General features: G+C 41.6%; 1 protein-coding gene across 2 annotated transcripts in view; it reads left to right on the top strand.

Annotated features, from left to right (window-relative positions):
* Positions 1–21,659, top strand: part of STARD13 (StAR related lipid transfer domain containing 13) — a 221,867-nt gene that overhangs the window by 173,092 nt on the left and 27,116 nt on the right. For both annotated transcript variants that reach the window (XM_084304217.1, XM_084304218.1), the window contains 3 exons: positions 7,338–7,409; positions 9,424–9,505; positions 17,207–17,270. In XM_084304217.1, coding sequence (XP_084160343.1) covers positions 7,338–7,409; positions 9,424–9,505; positions 17,207–17,270 — 218 coding nt within the window. The remainder of the gene's footprint in view (positions 1–7,337; positions 7,410–9,423; positions 9,506–17,206; positions 17,271–21,659) is intronic.

Raw genomic sequence — 21,659 nt, 5'->3', positions numbered from 1 at the left:
GCAGAGTGAATAGAAGCTCCCAATTTCCTATTTTTGTATTACCCATGATTTTGTACCCTTTTATCATAACCCTTCCTTATTCATCTGCTCTCCAGGGTAAACAGTCCCAATCTTTTCATCTCTCAGCATATGAGATTTTTTTTTTCACGTCCATAAATAATCATGCTTCTCACTTTCAACCTTTCTAAGTCAAAGCATGAATGGACATCATCTGACTATTATTCACCAAGTGTAAAGAGCTACAGAGAAAGAAACAACTGATGAGCTTGAAAGGATCTTTTTTTTTTCTATTGACATTTGAATTATTTTCAGCCACACTAGTTTAAAAGGTCCATATTTTATTGTATTATTACTGGTACCACAATACTCTGCAAAAGCTTAATGTCTATTAAAATAACGCTTTGACAGCTTTATTTGTTCCTTGCTTGCAAAACATAACCTTGCCTCTAATAGTAATTATACAGCATGATATAAAATAATTCCAATGAAATTCCACTTCTGAAAACCTTATTACCAGGATTTATTGAAGAGTACACACCATAGCGTAGTAAAATAGTACAAATTCATTGTATGCTTATGTTTTATTTTATTTTTGATAGATTTGTGCTATAAATGGTAATTTTACGGGTGCAGAATACAATTGCCTTTGCATTATTATTTGAATCCTTCTGGAGAAGTCCTGTGGAGTGGAAGGAAATAGGGTAAACCGTAAGAGCTCTACCTGAAAGTCTTCCCTCAGATGGAGTTCTTGGGAAATTATGCTAAAAGCCTAAATAATTTCAGACACCATTATACTTTGCATAAAAATTTATATCATCCTATAAATAAAACTTAAGAATTTTTCCTTTTAAAGAATTCTGGTGCATGAAAATGTTGCAGAAAATGTTGTATGTCATTAGTAAATTGCATGGGGCTTTTTCTTTAGGGAACACAAGAATCTTTATATTTTTCCATGATCTACACCAACCTGCCTGCTGTAGATGTGACCTGTGTAGATGTTTTGCTGTGAATTTCCTGGGTGACCTTGGAAAGTCATTTGTTCTCATATTTGTAAATATTTTCCCGTTCTTTACAGTTCAGCACCTAAACCCTACCGTGAGGCTGATTTCTTAGCTCCAAAGTGGCTTTGAAAATGCCATTCAGTGGAAACCTCTCAGCCTTCTGTGTAATGTAGTAGCTGGGTGACGATGGAGTCATGCATTCAGGTATCAAAACTTCAGAAATCTGGCAATCTCCAGACCAAATTTCTAAGGGTACTAGTACTTGAGGAGTAACATAGCCATATTTGTATGGGTAGTTAAGGGAGTCATGCACCTAATTCCCACCAACCTTACCAACCTTGTCTCTAACTTGCCTGTGTACTTCTGAAGTTCTTCAAATCCCCATCTGAAAAAAAAAATAAGAATAATAGTAGAATGGATCACTATCTTAAAGATGATGAGATGTAAGGGCAGGAGAGCAGTGGGGGCCGTTAAAGTATCTTGGCCTAGGCTGCAAGAAGCTGAAACATGCTGGGCCTGTTCTCATACGGCTTCAGCCTGAACTGAGCTTTCCTTCAGAAAAGAAGCAGTCTGCCCTCATGAGTGCTCTTCTGGGAAGATGTCAGGCTGCTGATGTGGCTTATTTGTGACTTGGAGGGTGTATGAAGCATCAAGACCAGCTAGGCAAGGCTGAAGCTCCCCCACACAGTATGTACAGCTGCCCCAAGAGTGCCTCAGGTGTAAGGCATGGTCAAAGTCTCGTCCCCAGTAGTAGTCACTGGCTCACTTTTCACACGTGTCCACTGGGACTCTGAGGGTAAAAGGTGTTGCTATCTGGCCTCAAACAACAGTTGCAAAAGAGACCTCTCAAAAAGAGACCTGAGACCTCTTTCTACCTAACAGACCAGCTTCTGGTTTCCAGTGAAGCTCACTGATGTGGCTGCGCCATAAAACAGGCTCCTTTCCAATGACTTGATCAATGGTTTTCACTAACACTCCCAGATATTTTAGCTTTAACCTAGTAAATTAGATTTAAGTGGTGAGCAATATAGGGGAAATAAAAAAGAGAGCATAAATAGTGATTTGTTACAGGCAGATGAATAATAAAGGTTATCACGCATAAAGCTGACATAAACACAATAGATGAGGTAATTATGTACCTTATTTATTCTTGTTGCAATTTCTTTTGCTACATCGTGCAAAGGGATATCTGAATCTTAAATTAAAATTATATGGGGAAAAAAAAAAAAAAAGAAACACTGAAAGAGAACACAGAGGAGACAGAGGGATAATAGCAGAAAGGCAGAAATAAGATGACAATCACTGATGTCCGGATAGGGAAAGTTAAATGACTGTACTAACTGATATTTATGGACAGTGATAAGGTCCCAAGCTGTAAAATGAATTTACTCACATGTTTTTTTCTTGACCGAGCAATTTTAACCCAACAGATTTTTAGACAGTTCTGCTTTTCTTCATGTGAGGAAGGACTGTCCCCATGGTTTGATTTTCTTCAGCTAGTTAAAATGCAGCTAAATGTGGACTAAGTTAGACCCTTGGAGGTTAATTTTCTGCCAGCTTAGAGGGTTGAGCTAGATCTCCAGTGGGTTGGCCAAGAGCTGATATGTCACGAAAGGAAGCAGAAGGAGTCAGTGGGGTGAGGGCAGGCAGGGTAGGATGTCCCTGTCAAGGACAGCTAACTCTTGGAGTTTCCTTCTGGTGTTGGGCACCATTCAAGCGGTTTGTGTGGGATTGGAAGTACTGGGAGAGAGAAAGACTGCAAGCAACCATCCCCGTTTCAGCCCCAGAATACCCAGAGCACTCACAGGGTGTGTGGGACACAAGCGCAAACCTGCTTAACGCCCAGCATGGGCTTGAAGCCACATCCCAGCTGTGCTATCACCATCTGTCTAGTTTCCTGGATGAACCTCTCCCTGTTTCACTCTACTTACATCTTAAATAAATCAAAAGATGGATAAGAGATTTGCACTTCAATCCCTATTGTGTGATATCTCCATCTCTGATAAGTATTTAATTTAATATGCAGTGAGACAACTCCAGGAAGAAAATGGAGAAACAATCCCAAAGGAATAAAAAAGCAAAACCCAATGGCTTGACTGATCAAAGAGGAGTGTGACAAAATATAAAGCTGATGATTTCATATGTGCACTGATAGGTTTTGGTGAAGCAGGGGGCAACTTCTGGGGGGTCTCTGGGGAGAGACATGAGGAAGCTCAGCAGTGACATTTGTGCACAGGGGATTCTGCACACACCTCCTGAAAAAAACTGGTAAATGGAGGCCACAAGGAGGTCATCAACCTCATTGTTGTGGACACAGCACTTAGGGACATGGTTTAGTTTTGGACTTGGTAGTGTTAGGTTGATGGTTGGACTTGATGATCTTAAGGGTCTTCTCCAATCTAAACAATTCTGTGATTCTATCTCCCCACAAGTGGGGCTGGAGGACTTTTGAAGGTGTGAACATCAGTTATAACTTGTTACCAGTAGAAAAGAGTAATGGAAAGAGAAACCTGTTTCTTGTCAAGCTTTAACTAAAAGCTGAAAAAACAAACTGATAACTCCAGTTCTGTGAGACATACTGATGCACGTCAGTATTTGTGACTGAGTTGCTACCTAGTCTTACTAATGAGCCATTGCCATTAGCTGCCGACTAAGCAAATGGAAAGCAGTAGGAAAATTATCCACTACTTTTTTTTTTTTTCAGTCAGAAGAGCAGTATGGAAGTGCATAAGCAGAAATTCACCATCATGTGCACTCTGGGCCATGCCACCCCACAATTTCACTTTCCCAAATTCCCTAAGCAGCATCCTGGAGATGCTGTCCCTGGGGCAGATGCTGGGCTGGTGAGGGCTCATGTGATTCTGGGAGAAGCTGTGGCTCCTGGTGAGCATTAAGCACAAATCTAGGATCTCTTCTCAGTGTGATAGCCCTTCTCTGTGCTGTAGACAACCTGTGAACACGTGGCTTTCCAGGTGCTTGCAGGGTTGCACCACGACAGCACAGCTACTGCAGGTTGCCTTTGACACCTGCAGTAGCCTGGACATGGGAGCAGCACTAGACCAATGCTTTGAAAAGTTATTTCTGCAACCCTTCACTGAAATCTTCAATAACATCTTTCTGGTGCTGTACTCATCTCTTCTCAAATAAGTCTTTGCTGATGGTTAACTAGCAAGTAGCAAAAAGCAAATATTAGAGTGTATGCACAGAAAGAGAATGTTAAATTGAGCATCTCAAATTGTATTTTATGCATTGCAATAGCCAGTAATGAAAAAAATCTGTACTGCATACTGAACTAAAACTTGGATTACATGCCCAGAGTGAGATAATAGAAATCACCTCTTGTCTCTGCTGAGGAGCAAATACTTGTTCGTGCCTTTTCACTCAAACTACATTACCAGCCAAGAGGGGAATGGCTGGAACAGGTGCCTTTAACCAGAAGAAATTCGCTGATGTGAACAAAGTCATCCTTTTGGCTGGGCCAAGAGCACATTGCAAAGCTGTCCTCTGAATAAGACAATCATGTAATCATTTAGTTAGAAAAGATAAGAGAGAAGGGAGGTAACTGGGCGTTACCCGTATCCGTGTCTGAGACTCAGTGTGCTGGAAGCTGATTTAGCAAATCTTGTTCTAGACTGAATCTGTTTTTTGAGGCAATCATTCAGAAAATTAGAATACTCCCAAGAGATGCCTTCATGGAGGAGATGGAGTCAAAGATTTGAAGGCAGAAGTTACTCCATTAATCATTTTCAGTTTGAGTGGGCTGCAGTATGTTACAAACAGCCTCTAAAAACAATAGCCTCCAACAAAAACTGAAGGGGTGAGGTTTTCTTTCCTTGCTTATTCCCTATAATTATTCACCCACTGCAACCTGAGATTTTTCAGACCTCACTTGGTCTGCAGGAAGATTCCTCAGCAAGATCCTCTGAGCAGCCAACTGCAAAAAACACTGAAATATGATAAGCATATAAGAGCATTAAATGGTAGCATTCTCCATCACCCACAGCCTCTGTTAGTTGTGCTTCCAGGCCAGATGAAGCTAGAATGTACGTACAGCTGTTATGAGTTGTAAAATACATTTTGAAATGGGATTGATTCATCTGTGTTTCATGAGATTGAATTAAGCAAAAGAAAGAGTATAAAGGCTTGTCTTTTTTCCAAGCATTTAATAAAAATATTCAGCCTCACTGGAACATAATAGAGATGTACTTTAGGCACACAGATGTGCAGTAGTGAGAGCCACGTTTTATGTAAGCTGCTCATTCTTTTGTGCGGTGTTAAGAACTGAATGTACTTTCATACTCCATTTTTTGGCCTTAACATGAGCTAATGTCAAAGCAAATGAAGACCTGGTGGTAAATCCTTTTCAGCACTGCTAATGATTGCTGCCATTGCAGAGCTGTTCCTGGCTGTCTCATCATCTTTGGGAAATTGGGCTTTTGATAAGTAGGCCTTACACTCTGAATTTTTATTTCTGCAACAAAATTTGCTGGTGTGGTTCAGTGTTTAGAGGATCAGAAAAAGGTGTGTGGGTCACATACTGGAGAGTGTATTCAAAGCAGGTTTTATGGTGAGCTGCAGTGGGTAAAGTCATTAGGGATATAAGGAGTTGTTTGAATGGGGCTGCACGGGGAAAAATTCATGCCAGCATTCCCTATCTATAAAAATACATTTTAGTACAAAGCAGATTTACAACTGGCATTTTTTTTGCATGCAAGGCAAAACATGCAGAAGAGCAACTGAGCCTGATTTTATTCTTTCAGTTCCGTTGCTTGTTTTATATTTAGGTTTTCATATTATGGCTGCCTGGATTTTATAACTGCAAATGTGCCCAAACCCTTGATTGATTCATTCAGCTCGAATAATAAGCAACATAAATGTCTCCTTTCTTCAACACCTGCACACTCCATTCCTTAGCCGACACACATCTAAATTTTGCAAATATAAGAGATGCAGGCACGTGTTTTGACTTTGATTTTGTAAACCACAACCAGCCAGGTGGTAGATCCCGGTCTAGATCTGAGCAGAAAGGAAATATTGCCCAGGTTTTGCTGTCAATCCACGTGTATCTGGCTGTTTCTATGTTTTCTGCTGTTCTTCCCATGGCTGTGGGAGCAGCCGCACATGCAGGCAGCGTGGGTGCCCACGTGGCAGGGCAGAGATGGACCTGGTGCAGTGCTCTCAGGTCTCAGTAAAATGATCTCGTGGAGCTTGGCAAAAATCAAGTGACCCTAGTATCAACATGCACAGATCATTGCAGAAGTCAGGGAGTGTAGTCACTGTCTAGAACATGGCTTTCTTGCATTCCCTCATCCTCCCCTATCTCTGCTGTCACCCCCAGCTAAGGAGATGCTGTTCTCTGGTCATCCCAGCACCTCCTCCAGGTGGGCAGGATACATCAAACCCAGTGAGTTCTGCTTGGAAGTGGAAGCCTAGTCCAGCACAAGCTATGTCTATGCTTCTAAATAGTGGAGAACCGGGGAGAAGATGAGACAAATTAATTCATCTTCACACTGGCCTTCTCAAGAAAAGATTTGTCTTGAAGAAAGATAACTGAAACAGTCCCAAACAGGCTCAAAAGTGGATTAAAATGAAAGAAGAGTGAGTAGTCTGGGATGCAGTGCTGCCAGTCACTGTCTCTGTTTCCATCTAGCTGCATAGACATACCTGCAGTGGTTTATCCCTCCTCTATTAGCAGCCACAAGAGAAAGGCCTTGTCAGTAAGTGATTTATCCCATCTATTTTAGACACTACTTTAAGGTGAAATGAAGCACCCTTTGCAAGTAACTGTCTCTCTGTTGACTGTGGAGGGACTCTACATAATTGAGTTCAGATGGCTAGAGGTAGGAAGGTGCATCCTACCTGGGCAATTTCCCTTCAGTAACACTAGCCCTGTCCAGACCATTCAGCATCTTTCAAGTGTGATTTTTCTCTGCAAGAAGTGTCGGAACAAGAGAAAACCCACTGCATGTTCTCTGTCATTCCATTTCCACCCTGTTTCATCTTCCCCTCTCCCCAACATCCTGGGGAAGGATAGGACACAGGACGACAAACCTGGCTGAGCAGCCCTCTGTCCTCGTGGAGGTGATTAAAACTTTGGTGTCTTCATCCCAGGCACCAAATAGCTGTGTAAACCCCAGAGCCCTATGGAGTCAGGTGGATTTCTTTGATGGGCTCTATTTTATTTTCTGATGCCGTGAAAAAATAATTCAGAGCGATGACAATGCTCTTAAGCAGGGAGCAGCTATTACCAAGTCTCCTTGCCATTTTCTTGTAATCAAAATGCTTCTAATGCAAAATAACAACGTGTGAATTATTCTCTTTTCTCTTTCTCCTCAGAAATCGAAGCAAAGGAAGCGTGTGACTGGTTACGTGCAGCTGGATTTCCCCAGTATGCTCAGTTCTACGAGGGTAAGTGGGTTTTTCTGCTCTTTGTGCAGTACTGAAAGTGCACTGGGCCCTTGCCAGGAGAGCTTGCAGTCGGCCAGCTCTGCATTTGAGTGAGTTATCGCCGTGTCTGGCTGCTTCACAAAGCCTCAGCTGCTGGAGTCGTATGAATGCCTAAAGAAAAGTGAGATTCTTGCCTTCATGGCTATGGAAGAAAAGAGGGGGACGCAATTTTTGTAAACCTCAAAGATTAACAAAAAGAAGTAAAAAAAATAAATGCATAGGTCTTTAAAAAAATGAATAAAAAAACTTCCTGAGCTGTCAAAAACAAGACTGAAGATATCAAAAGCTACTGAAAATTTCAGTCTTACTGAAAATGAAATTGAAAACTCTGCAAAATTACCAAAAGTGAATCACTTGAGCTGTGTTTTACGTTTGTCCTCCTCTCCCTGCAAAGCAAGAAAAGCAAATATTGCAGTGCTAGCTCAAAGCGAATGGTCATGTCCCCATCCTAGCTGTTTCTGGAGTGGGTGGGTGATGGACAGTCATCCTCAGGGAAGTGGTGTCCTGGAGGACAGGGCGAGCATGTACACTGCTGGTGCCTTCAGGAGCAATTTGGGGACTAGGAGTCATTTTTTTCCTGCTCTCTGTAGCTCAGTGCTGAGAGGGAAACTGCAGCTGATCCTCATTTTTTCCAAACTGCTTATTCCCCCTGCCAGAGACACAGAGCCAGCTTAGGACCGCTCGGGCTTATTAGCCAACACACAGCTCTGCCAAGCCCCGCTGGACACCGGCCAGGGTCAGCTTGGGTCTGGAGGCAGCACAGCTCCACACATGGAGCCAAGAAACCTCGCGGGTCAGAGCCAGCTCCACGGAGCTGGGAGCGGTGGGAAGCGTGGTGCCGAGGACACCTCCTGAGGGCCAGCTGAGGTCCTGCAAGGCTCCAGTGCTGGGTCCCATTGGGGCAGGGTGCCCAAGGACTGGGAGCACTGGGGAGAGCCGTGCAGAGATGCTCAGTTGGCTCCACAGGAACCTGGCAGGCTCTGCTAAAGCAGCAAGGAACTAAGCTTAATAAACCTGACCAAAGCTGACATAGACGTCCCTATCACAGTCCCTGGGTACCCAGCAGTACCTTTTGTGTCTGTGTTATAGTCAGGGTATCTCACATAAAGAAAGGAGAGTTCACTGCCTGCCAATCTCAAAGGGATGTTCCTTCCAAAATGCAGCCCATGCTGGGCTCCCACAGTTCCCATACAGCCAATGCGTGCTCTAGACAGCCAGCGTCTCTGAAAACAAGGTCATTTTTACAGGCATCTATTATGTAAATGTTAAGCACTAGTGTCTGAAAATGCTGGCTGCAGTTCCCCTATCCCAGCTTCCCACTGCGGTACCTAAACATGGCAGAGCAGCCTGGAGCGCAGCCACCGCGCTGGAGCCCGTCCCGCTGCTACGAAGCCCACTAATGTGTTGCAGCCATGTCACTTTTCATTACAAGTGTCAGCTTCCAGCACACCAGTTTGGCTTTTTAGCAAGTTTTGGGGGTTATAATTCAGTTCGGTTTTTTGCTTGTTACTTGAGTATCCCTTTGTCTGAAAACATCGTTGTTGGGAGTTGTATTAAAAGCAAAAAAAGCTCAAAATGTTTCTAGAGTCTGTCTAGCAATTCATTAAAGTCATTCTGATGGGAATGGGAACCTTATTGCTTATGTGGATAATGCGTGTGTTGGTAATTCTCTGATCTCATTCATTTGTGTTAGGCACTAGAAAGAGCAGCAAACAATTGAACATCTTTTTAAAGCCAAAGTGAAATAATGTCGCTGTCTCTTTGGTGCACAGGATGCTCAGCTAGACATTTAAGAGAAAAGAAATAATAAGGTGACTGGAAGAGTCACCAATATAGCTGGAAGAGAACCAGACCTGAGTGAAATCAGTAATGCTAGATTTAAGTAAGCAAGTACATGCAAAACATTTTTGATGTAGACAATGTATTTTCATTTGAAGAGCAAGCAGTCATCTTAATATTGTGTCTCCTTTTATAGACTCCCAATTCCCCATTGACATTGCTGCAGTAAAGAGAGATCATGATTTTCTTGACAAGGACCTTGTAGAACCTCTTTGCAGGTAAATGACACCTCAAGTTTCTTTCCTGATAATGTAAAAAAGTGAGCTGGTTTGTTATTGCTAGCACAGCAGCCCAGCAGAAAAGATGTTTGCTTATCCGTGTGAATTAAGCAATGATATCTAAAATGATACCATTCTGAATTCATTTCTCTTACTGAAAAAAAAGGAGTTTTTCCACTACGCTCATAGTAAACATTGCAAGATTAAGGGTCCAAAACCAGTGGATTTGAAACACCTTCATTTTAACAAAAAACAGCATCGATACAAGGAAATCCTGAATAAATGAAGGAGTCGTATTTGAGTTGCACGTGAACAGCTCTATGTCCAAGCACGGCAAAAAAGATAAAACTTCACTGGAGGCAATTCAGCAAGTACTTTCTCTGGCAGCAAGCATGGCTCCCAGTCTGCTGTAATTCCCTTGGTACTCTCCTTTTGGCTTCGCCAACAGCACTGGGACCAGAACCCCACAGTGCTACAGCTACTACAACCAGTCATTGGTCTACCCCTCCCTGAAGGCTTGTGTTTGCTGTTTATCTAGCTTTTTATACTCTGTCCTTGATGAATGTACTGCATTGCGTTGCTCCAGTACTGTCCCCCAGGACTTAGGAAGCTACAATTCTGTGGTAATTCTGCAAAACCACATTGCAGAGGCATTGTTCCCCTTATTTCTCCTGCGCTCAGCTCAAGCTGGGTTCTGCTCCACACCACTTCAGTAAGGACAAAGGAGCATCTGGCCCCTAACCAAACATGCCTTATTACATGTTATGGAAACTTTCACAACACCAGCATCAAAATAATTGGACAAAACTCTATTTCCCCTTCTGCAACAGATAGTATGTGCTGTTCCATTGCACATCACACTGTGCGTGCAGGGATAATGAGCCTGTGATGGAGGACTGCAGATAGGCTTTCCTAGAGTGACAGAAAGTAGGGCTGGAAAACAGTTAATCTAGTCCCTCTTTCCAGGCCAGGACCTGCCCTCCTTCCTGGAGGATCCAGAAGATTTCTGGGCATAGCTGTCAGAATGCTTTCCCAAAACTTCCTTGCTGCAGGTTGCTTCTTGATTTGTTTACTACAGACATGAGGAAAAGAATATTATCTTTCTGCATGTAGTAGCCTTTGTGTTTGAGAAGAAATCTATAATAAAAACAGTGATTGTTCTCAAAGATGCCAGGGAGTGGAATAACTACAAGCTTGACCTACTGACCTGGTGGGAGGGATTTCCCATACCTAAGAAACCTTCTTCCCACACATACATACATACCACTAATTTAGTCTGGCACTACCTTGCTGTAGTCTAGGAAATTGGAAGTGGTAGAAGGTTGAGATCTCTTCCACCCACCCTTTTCTATAAAATTGAAGCACTATACAAAAATGCATTTATTCCTGTCCTTCTCTCATTCTTAGGAGAGCAAACAGTGAGTGGCAGTCATTGCATAGCTCTGGGACTTTCCCCAGCCTTTATTCTCTGAAATAATTAGCAATAGTAGTCCTGCAATTACAGTCAGAAGCATCCAACATCTACTCAGCTAAGTGACAGCACCTCTTGCTCTTCCAGACTTCCTGTAGACTCACAGATATACCTGCAATGGTTACACTGGGTCTGCATTAATGAGGATTTTTTTGTGAGCTGAACAGCTAGAGATTCTTCGGTGTTTGTTTGTTTTTTTCTCTTTTATTGAAATGTGAGGTTTTGGAAAAATAAACTAGCAGCTGGAAAGGTGTACTGATATGACAATGCTTTATATTAGCCTAAATCAAATGATACTGCTGAGACCTACAGTACACAAGCCTAGAGACAGACCTTGCCAAATTATTTTATTTAAGGGTAAACGTTTTCATGACTGTCCAGTAACTTCTTCTGGAATTATTTTATTCTGAAGACAACATCCATTTGCTTTAATTTTTGTTGGGTGCTTTCAAACAGCTAAGATCTAAGAAAGAATGACACCTGTTATATGAGTCAGGTAGAAAGAGAAGCATTATATACAGATTATAGAGATGGAAGAGTCATGTTTTCAGATTGCAGACTTTTAATTTGCTGTAATTCAGGAGTTCCAAACTTTTAACTGAGAGTGACCCGTAAAAAGCAGTTGTGCCAAAGGTCAAGTTTCGGGTTCATCAGAAACAGTAAACAGAGTCAGTCACTCCCCCCAGTACAAACTGTTACTGTAACTACAAAACAAACTTTTTCCAAGGTTTGCAGTATACTGTAAATCCTCACAGCTCGGCCAACCACGGTGGCCACTCTTCTACCCTTGCTTTGTTCTGTGTTGGCGTTACTATAAGGTACATGCCAGTATGGCATAAAAGAGCTGCGGGCTGTGACATGCTTTTCTGAAACAGAAAGCTAAGAAAAGGTTGGTTATTATTTCTGCAAGTACAGATTGCCAGGTTGGGTGCCAACATCCATTCTTCATACATCCAAAATTCCCACTGCACTCAAAGTAATGCATGACCAAGCCTTCACATTGACTAACAATGCATTGAGGCCATGGGAGTGAACGAAGTGGGGTTCTCCATTTTATTGGGAGGATAATCTTATAGTTCAGAGCTAGAGTGCTCTGAACTATAATAGTTCTAGCATAAACACTGAATTTCTCTGCTCTTGTGGATTGAAATCAGACTCTTAAACCCATTTTATAATCAGTTTTCTGTGACATTACAGTATAGAAGAAAATAAGAGCCACAAATGCAGAGGAACCTTTTCTTTTTTTAAGGCAGCTGGTAGTACTTTAGTCAGAAAGCCTAAGACTCCCAGTTGTAAAAGATTTCTGTGACCTTTTTGAGATATTCTACCACTCCTGCTGTTGACAGTATCATTTGAAAATTTGGCAGAGTAAAGACCAAATTGAAGGCCTTTGGGTTAGAGGCGTATCTTTTTTCCTATCAAGAGATTCCATTCAGATTTTATTGAGTAACGAACAATAGAAAATTGCCATGCAATCTGCAGGCAAGCGTTGTCAGCCTGCCAAAATAATAATTGGGCATGAAAATTTTATAGCTGGATCTCTGTGTCATTTCCAAAATAGCAGCAACAGACTCTGCTCTGGGAACTTTTGTGGCCGCTGTGATAAGAGGGTGAGGAGGAAAAGCCAAGCCATGTTGTACTTTTTGTACTAATGTAAATACACTGACAATATATAAAGAATAAGTATGTAATACTACTATGATAATAGGGCCTTACACCAGGCTCTTAAAACCTGAACTGTGCCAAACAGCCAGCAGCCTCTTTTTCCATAGTCCATATCTATTAGGTAGTTTGTTAGTAATTCAAAAGACACCGTATATGAGATACTGTACTATTAGAGTTTGAAATGGTGATTGTGTAGTCAACACAATCTGCTGAGCTATATTGCTGTGGATGCTGTTAGGAAACAAGCCCAGCTCTCCACGTGCGGCATGAAAAGCCCTGCTTTGAAGCCAGTGGAATGGCTCCCATTGATCTCAAGTCAAGTTGGTTAGTTGGTTCACCTTGTGTGAGTGTGTAGCTTCACTCAGTTGCAGCAATGATAAAAAATGATAGGGCTGGAAAACAGCGTATTTTCTTCATGTATAAAATGGGCAGAGCAGGGATGTGCCAGTACGAACTTCCACCAGTCCTGCCAGTGTGGATAAGACCCTTTTTCAGCATTCAGTCTTCAGCACAGCCCCGCATGAGGAGTTGGATGGCCTCTTCCCAAATCTCATCACACCACAAGAAGCCAGTGTATACAGCACCTATACTCGGCTAAGGATAATGATAAAACAAAGAAATAAAGTAGGATTTCCCTCAGGGAGGAGTTTACAGAACCATAAAATGTGTTTGCTTGGTCCATGCCAGTCCATGACAGCCCTCCCCACTGGACATCACGGGGAATTCATGGAGCTCCATGTTGCCTTAAAGTTGTCTTCCTCTTATCTGGATGGCTTTTCAGGCAGGACAACAGGTCACCCTTGAGGTTTTCCAGATAATCATATTGTTCTTGGCTGCAAGATTGTATTTATTTGTATGTGCTGTGTGCTGCTGTACAGGATGCAAAACTCAGAGATTTCCTCCTTCTGATGAACTTCCACTAGAAGGGTAAATAAGCACAGCACTGGGGATGGGATTCAGAGCCCTAAATACCTGTATCTAATGCCACTTCAGATCTCCTCAGATAGCTCAGACTTCTCTATGGGCTGGCTGGACCAAGATGACCTGCAGCAGCTGAAGGCCAGGCTTGATATTCTTGGGAATCTAAAATAGCACCAGACTCCTGTGTTTAGGCACCTAAATTACTCCTTTTATGTTTAAGTATTGTCTCAAGGGACGCTTTTCAACATAGAGGTGGTGTTTCACCATAGAGATAGTGTTTACCTGTGATGACCTGGATTAAAAATACAATTAACAGGGAAGTTCTTCATATAGTGAGCATTTTCCAGGCTTCTCCTGAAGAGCTGTCTAGACAAGCATTCAAATGCATCCTAGATGATTTGTTTTCTATGTAGCCACTTCTTTTGTGTTAATTTAATGTGTTTTGTTGTTTTTTTCTGCCTTTTCTCAAGTCCAGATTCTGTGTTTTGTTAACATTAGAAACAATCAGCCTTTTCCCATATGTAGTGCTACTCTCACTTTGACTGGGACATTAGTAACAGCCTTTTGTAGCCAAAGACTTTTGTTTTTTTTTATATATTTTTTTAAGATTTGTTGAGGACTTGGCTGTCAGTCATCTAATGACTTTAAGCAGATGAGAAAAGCTTTCTGCCATTGCTGGCACATCAACAGGGCATAAGAAGTCGAAACAGACTGGCTTTGATTGGAGTTGTTAGTACCAGGCAAGCTAACAAATCTGATCATTAGACCTCTAATTTCGCTGGCAAATCTTTCCACAGCATTGGAAGAGCCCCAAACAGCATGCCGTTGTTTTGTAGATGGGTAAATTTAAAACCTGAGGTTGAGCCCCTGGCTCCCATTAAGAAGTAGTTTTGTTTCTGATGGAGTGAGCTCCTCACAGAAAAGCCAGATTAGAAAGCAGCCGGCACAATGGTGAGGCTTTCTAAGCCTTCAGTTTAAGCAACGACATTCGCTCGGGTAGAGCTGACCTGTCAGGTCTCCGCTGAGACTAATGCAGTTAGCAGGAAAGCAATTGCTTTGGATGGTTTTGTTTGTTCGACCGTGAGCTTTCTGAACCTTTCCATGCTGTAGAAGAAGCTCTCTTTTATAGAAGTACCATGACACTTTCTTCAAAGTGTTAAGTCACTGGCTGTCACTTTCCTCTCATCCTGCTCCTAAAGTGCATCGCGTGCTCCTGTGGTTTTAGGTGGCAAGTGGCATCACACTGAGTGAAGGGAGCACTGACTCCTGCATGTAAAATGTTTCCTTCTACATCTTCTTCACCTTAACAAGTGCAAATAGGCAGTAAGTGTAAGGCTATTTTATAAGCTCTTGAGGAAACAGTTGCAGAAATCACCTGCCAGAGGCCTACTCAGGGGAGTTTCTCCAGCCTGCCGTCATGGAGATGAGGGAGATGGAGGCTGAGGACTGAGGTGTGACAAGCAGCTTCAAAGGAGGTAGTAGTTTCTCAGGATTTTTGAGCCTTTGGGGTTCAATTTAGCTCACTCCTTGCTCCCATTCAGCCTTGTGGGATGTGTAGCTCAAGGGACCAGGGAGGATTTCCCAGCCCGAGGTCTGGCTGAACCCCAGTTGATGCTGTGGTCAGATTGATACAAATTGATGGCACTCCACAGTGTTCAGGTGAATGAGAGTACCACTGTAGAGACCTCCAGATATGCCAGTTGTTGCTCATTGTGCAGACTAGAATGGCGTATATAAAGCCACAGCACCAGTGTCTTGACTCAGCTGTGCAGTGGCCAGGTTTGGTGGGAGGCAGCCCAGCAGTGCTCTGCACACAACAGCATATCATTGTGGAAATACAGCTAAAAGATGTCCCTCCAGCACAGGGCAGCTAACGCAGAGATGCAGGGATTCACATCTGAGCTGCTTTCACCCCTCGGAGGAAGCTGTCTCCACAAATACAAAGTTGGGTTGGAGTCCTTTGAACTGGTGTCTGTGCCTCTACATATTTGGAGTCGATATCAATATGCAAATTTAAACATTTTATACTCAAAAGAAGAGCAGAACATTACTCAGCTGGAGCCCCAAGAAAATGCAACTTTGCATTGCAGAATTCCATGTTTGGGCAAAAGATGAGTTTTGCAATGATAGATGTAATCCCTGAGGAGGAGGATCTGTGGGCAGAAGGCTGAAGATATCGTTACAGAGCCACAAAGCCTGCAATTTATTACAAGGACATTGCTAACACACATGTAGGCTGTGCTCGTGCATGCATTATACTCACATAAATATGATGAGCATAGGGCTTTTCTGATACGGCATAAGGGTTTTATTGGCTTGAGTTAAGGAGAAGTATTTTATCTACAGATGAGCAGGTGGTACTTTGCGAAAGATTTTTTTTAAGGAATATCCACATTTGGTGAGCCTGTTCTTTATAAGTGGTGAAAATTTGAAATGGTTTCTAATATTAGAAGTCACAGGGAGGAGTATGCTAATGCTGTAATGCTCTTGTGCCATATGAGAGATTATATCGTAGATAAGATACTTTTTTCACATGTCCTTGTAACTTCTCACACATATTTCAAACTTTATCAGTTCTGGAGATTTGCAGCCTCTTCCTGGGACACAGAAGCAACAGGGGCAGCTCTTGTTGCAAAGGCGTCATAGATAACAGGCAACCCACAAAAGAGTGTTTTGGGCACATGCCTCCCTCAATCTGCCTTTCTATATTTGTTGAAGTTCAGCCCTAAATCAGGAAGATGTTTACAGTTGAGCATATTTAACTCTGAGCCTCTGCTTTTAGAAGATGGATAGTTTCATGAATCAGGATTTGTAAGTATAAATAAAATCCAAGCATTTATGCTTAACATAGTAGGCCCGCTGTTGAAAGAGAATGTTTTCTTGTGTTCTCTCTCTGCACATGGACACACACGTTTTCACTTTCCATCTTTATCAGATTGTCATTTCAATCTGTTATCTTCATGGAATAGCCTTGGATTTAAAGAGCAGAAGCCTTGCAGAGTTCCTGGTAACATCATTACAAACAATTCATGGTCAAAAATAATGACAAATAGTTATTTAAAAAAAATGTTAAATCTGTTACATTTTGGGTGTGTTAACCTGTCTATAAGACCCACTGGTGTAGGAAAGGAACTATCAGCTGTAAAAAAATGTTTAATTGCTAAAAGTTCTTATGTTAGCTTTTTTAAGGATGTATTAACTGCCTAAAGTGAGGAACTGAATCAAAAACTGACTTTTTCTTTAGTCTTTCACAAGTGCTTTGAAATCTCCTAACATTTGCATTTAATCTTTTTAGACCAACTATGCTACGTTCCTGCAGAAGACAACCTATGTCCTTATTCTCTTGTCATTTCCCCGTATACCACAGGTGTTTTGTTTATGCCAGTTTCCTTTGCTAAGTGTTTAAGTGTCTGTGAATTAAAAAAGCAGTATAGAAAAACTAGCTGTCAAGGAATGGGAAGCTAAGATGCCTTTTTAACACAGTAGTTTCATAGCCTGGAATAATATGAACAGTATCGTTTTCTGAAGACTGTTGTATGCAGTTAGCACCCTACAGGCAGATAAGAGAAAAGCTTTTGAACTTATGAAAAGTCGTGCCCTTTAATCAGAGGCAGCTAATCTTTTGAATTTGCTTTACCCTGTAGACGACTGAACACACTGAACAAGTGCGCCTCAATGAAACTCGATGTGAACTTCCAAAGAAAAAAGGTAAGGAAACTTCGTGAAATGTGCGGGCTTTGCCTGGGATTTTGTGATAAGAGCTCCCCAATTTAGTTTTTAAGTCAGTAATGCTCTTAAAAGTAAGTTAAGTGTATTTGATTCCAAACGTGCGCGTTAGCATTATGTGGAAGGACAACGGTTTGCTGAATCTTGAAAATATAAAAAAAAAAGGAAAAACTGTGATGAATACAGCAGGAACAATACTACGTGTGTTAAAAGGGCATGTGCAATACTTAAAGCTTTATGTATCTGTGATTCAAGTTAGTGGGCAAAAAGACAGTGTGTTTTCATTAGGCGGGCTTGTTTGCCAATGCCATGTGAGTACACACAAAAAAATCCGGACAAGGAAAAATGGAAGCTCCTCAAATGGAAACAATAGGTTTTCTTTATTTCTTGTTCTGACTTATTCCCACTTAAGAATACGAAAATAAATCCCATCATCCTTATAACTCCTGTGTAACATGGGAATTATTTGAGCTTACAGGGTTTCAGCAAGGAATGCAGAAGCTGCCTATTGATTTTGAGAGTTTTGTAACATGCCCAGTGTTAACTGTTGAACGTTTGGTTTTCTAGTCACAAATTCCCCCAGGCGCACAACAGGGTAGTGGTTGATGCTGAGAAATCTTGGTGTATATTTGTCTTTCTTAGACTGTTTGTCTAGTGCTTTTATAAAAACTTCCTCCAAGAAAAAAACTGCCATTTTTTTGCGTTTTTGTAGAATCAGTCTATTTATACTGTGTACACTGTTTGAGAGAACTTGGACAAAGAATGGGTTTAGTGTCCAGATAGTCTGCCTTCTGCCCATGCCCATTTGTTTTCCTGTGTACGCAGCCTACTTAGTGTGCATTTTGTCCGTTCACTGAAGCCAGGGGGATCCCATCTCTTCTTCACTGCCTCAGCCCTAATGGATTTTTCTTGTCTTTGCTAAGTGCCAACACTTTCCACATCAAATACCCGCCTCACACCTGACAGAAAGAACAGTAAAATCCCCTGACTACAGAACCCTTTATGATTTGGGCAGGTAGGCACTACAGCAAGAGGCTGAGGTCAATCAGCAAAAGCCAACTCAATCGATGGTGTCATTGACCTGCTTGGAGAGATTTCTGGGTTGTGTGTGTGCACACATGTACAAGCAGAGATATTTGAGCTGCACAAGGGACAGAACTGCAAAAAGCAACACATAGGTGAATGCTGATTATCCTTTGGAAACTCTGTGTAGATGTTAGTTCCTCTCCTGCTCTTTGACGTGTTTTAGGTTTGGTGTGAGGTTTGTATGCTTGCTTGCTTCGTTAGGTGTCTGATTGTGTTGGTTAAAAAAGGAGTATTTTCTTGGTATCATATTTTTTATTAAATTTAGCTACCACTCCTCCATCTTCTGAAGGGTTTGAAGCTCTCATCTGCTCTCCTTGTGGATGACCATTTTTTTTGCTGTGGGAGTGCAGCTGCCCTGCTTGGTATCCATTCAGGGGGCAGGAGCTAGTTCAGTCATGTGCATGAGGCCAGAATGAAGCAGAGCATGGATGAATGTGGAGAAAGGGGACAGAAGAGATTTGGGATGGCAGATACAGAGCAAAAGAAAATATATTAGAACGTGGGGGAGAGAAGATGAGAGAAGAGGGACTGCTGGCAAAAGAAAAATGTAAATGCAAGTGCAAAACCTGGAAACTGGGTCTAAAATTGACCACTGAATCAAGTAAACTTTTTTTTTTTTTTTTTTTTTTTTTTTAATGGTAGATACTGCCTTTCCTAATAGTCTCTATGGTGATCTGAACAATGAAATGCAAAATCAGCTTGCTTTGGAGGTCCAGCATAACAGGTTCGCACAGGACGAGCGCAGCTGCTTGAGCAATTCATCCAAACACGGCCAAGCGAGCTGCCAGAGAAGGTTCCTGTGAAAGCCAACGAGGGGTGAGCGTTCCCCACCACCCACCCGCCTCATGCTAGGAGGTGCATTCACACTGTGGGCTGCTCTCTTCCCGTTGGCTTCATCGAGACGCACACAGAAATCCTTGTGTATGTGTTGCAAATATGTCCGTAAGCGATTTGGACAGACAGAGATTAGCTTTTGGATTAACTGCCTTCTGCAGCTGTCGATTTATGAGAATTCCTGCACCCAGCTGGAGAAATGTGGCAAAATTCCACCGCAAATAAACCTACTTTTTGCCTTTTGTTAGCATCCCTCTGTATCTTAGGAAAGTGTACCCTCGCTCAAAAAGCTGTACTATTTTAAATCAGCTGTGACAAATCTGTGAGTCAAAACCTCTTTCTCTTTGGCAAATGTTATCAGACACTTCTCAAGAAACTTGCCCCTTCTCATCTTCCCAAGAATACTGGTATTAAAGGGACTTTTGAACGTGCTCCAAAGCTGTGCACTTGATTTCAGCCTAGGTCAGTAGAAGTACACACTAGCTGCTCCAAGATGCCTGCTCCCTCTGCATGAAATGAATTGTGGCTTTGAGACTTAGTCTCGGTCCTCTGCCCCCATAGCTGGTGACACGTCGGTTGGTAAAGTGCTCTCTGCATTTTTGGGGGACTATCTCATTTATCAGGGCACTCTGATATCTAACAAGAACAGTGGGTCATTCAGGATGTTTGTGGCTTCCAGAATTTCTACTGATTCCATCAGAAGAATAGCACATTATGTCACAGGACACACAGAGTAGCTGAATTTGGAGTGAGTCACCATAGCAGCATTTAAGTATCCAGATAACTCGTCTGATTTTTCTTCTGATGAAAGACAAGCATGTTTCATTACCAATTAAAAAAATAAACTAAACTTTTTTTTTTCTTTTTCTACATTTTCTGAATTATTCTTGGGCAGAATATAATCCTCTCTTTGCTGTGGTTAGTTGCAAAACTTGTTTACTACCAATTGCAATTTCTGTTCAACTCTACCTTCTATTAACAAAAAAAAAAAAAAAAAAAAAAAAAAACGAAAGAAAGAAAATTTATTTTTCTCTAAAAATTATTTATAGTATATTCACCACTGAATTTATATTTATTTCTGTCTACTCATACTCTGTGCTCTCCTCTTGTTGTTTTTCACAGTGGCTCTGTCACTTGGCTAGTTTAATCTATTCCAGCCTGTAGAAAATACAGGCTAAATCGTGACAGTTCATACAGTAATGTTAGTGCAGCAACAGGGATTTGTATTAGCAAGAAATCTACTGTAAGGTCCCTTTTGTTTATTGGGATGTACAATAAATAAAAATATTTTTTTTATCCTATTGGTTGGTGCCATGAACACTTCAGCAGTGATGTGCTTTGTAGATATAATTACCACCACTAAATATTTTAAAGTACATCCCTTGCAGTTTTTAAAATATCAACTGTGTGGCACTACAAAGACCACAATATGGATTTTGAAGAGCCTGAATCTCTTCAGTGCCGTCGACCACTCCTTATACACATACAGCAAACTGCCAAGCTGAAATGAGGGTAGAGCTGGCAGATACTCCATTTCTTCCCTGCAGACAAAATGGTCAAAGTAGTGTTAGCCTTTTCCAGCCCCTTTCTTAATGCTTCACTAGCTGCTTAATTTTTCTCTCCAGCTAGCAGCAGAACTAAGATATCCATTCTTTCCCATGAACTAACACCAGCTGCAGGAGCACTGCACACCTCGACATTAACAGATAAAACAGGAATGACTAACCCCAAAATTTCATAGCTGTATTTTATTTTATAGCTTGGACATGATCTAAAACATCTGGCTGACTTGAAGTGATAAACTGGGAAAAGCTTATGGCAAGAGGGAGGCCTGGCACACTGCTGATCCCCATCTCTATCTCCTGAGGTTTTACATTATTTAAGATTTAGGGGTTCTGGTAAAATTTGTTTTACATTTTTCAATTAGACAGGCCAGTAGAGATCTAGTCAGAGATGGGAGATAACTTTACCATCAAAACTTCATAGAAAAATACTTCTAATAATAGACTTTTAAAATGAGAATTTTTCCAGTCCCAAAATAGTCTTTCTGGTTTAGCACCTCATTTTAGTCTGACAGCCTGTCATATTTTACTGCCTTCATACTGCTTCCAAGAATGTGAAGAGCTGTTTGGATGTCATGTAGGTGAAGTTAGTTTGTTCTGCTCTAAAACAAATGTACAAAAATAATGCAGTAAAAACCCGGTTGAAAGTCAAGGAAAGGATACTCATTAGCAGCTGCAGGCTTCACATCCTCAGAAAACAGCGAGTTTGACACTGTGTGCTTTATGCTGAAGATGTCTCTTTTTTGTCTGGGCAAACAGACGAGAAAAATGTCATGGGGAGAGCTATTTCATCCAATTTTTTTTCAAGATGCATGTTGTCTGCATTGAAGATTAGCTCCTGGAGCTGGCAAAGCATAAGCACAATTCTCCATGCCCAAGGCTGAGGGCT

This window comes from Netta rufina (assembly GCF_964035555.1).
Source record: "Netta rufina genome assembly, chromosome: 1".
Taxonomy (NCBI): Eukaryota; Metazoa; Chordata; class Aves; order Anseriformes; family Anatidae; genus Netta; species Netta rufina.
This window is presented reverse-complemented; position numbering and strand designations above follow the sequence as displayed.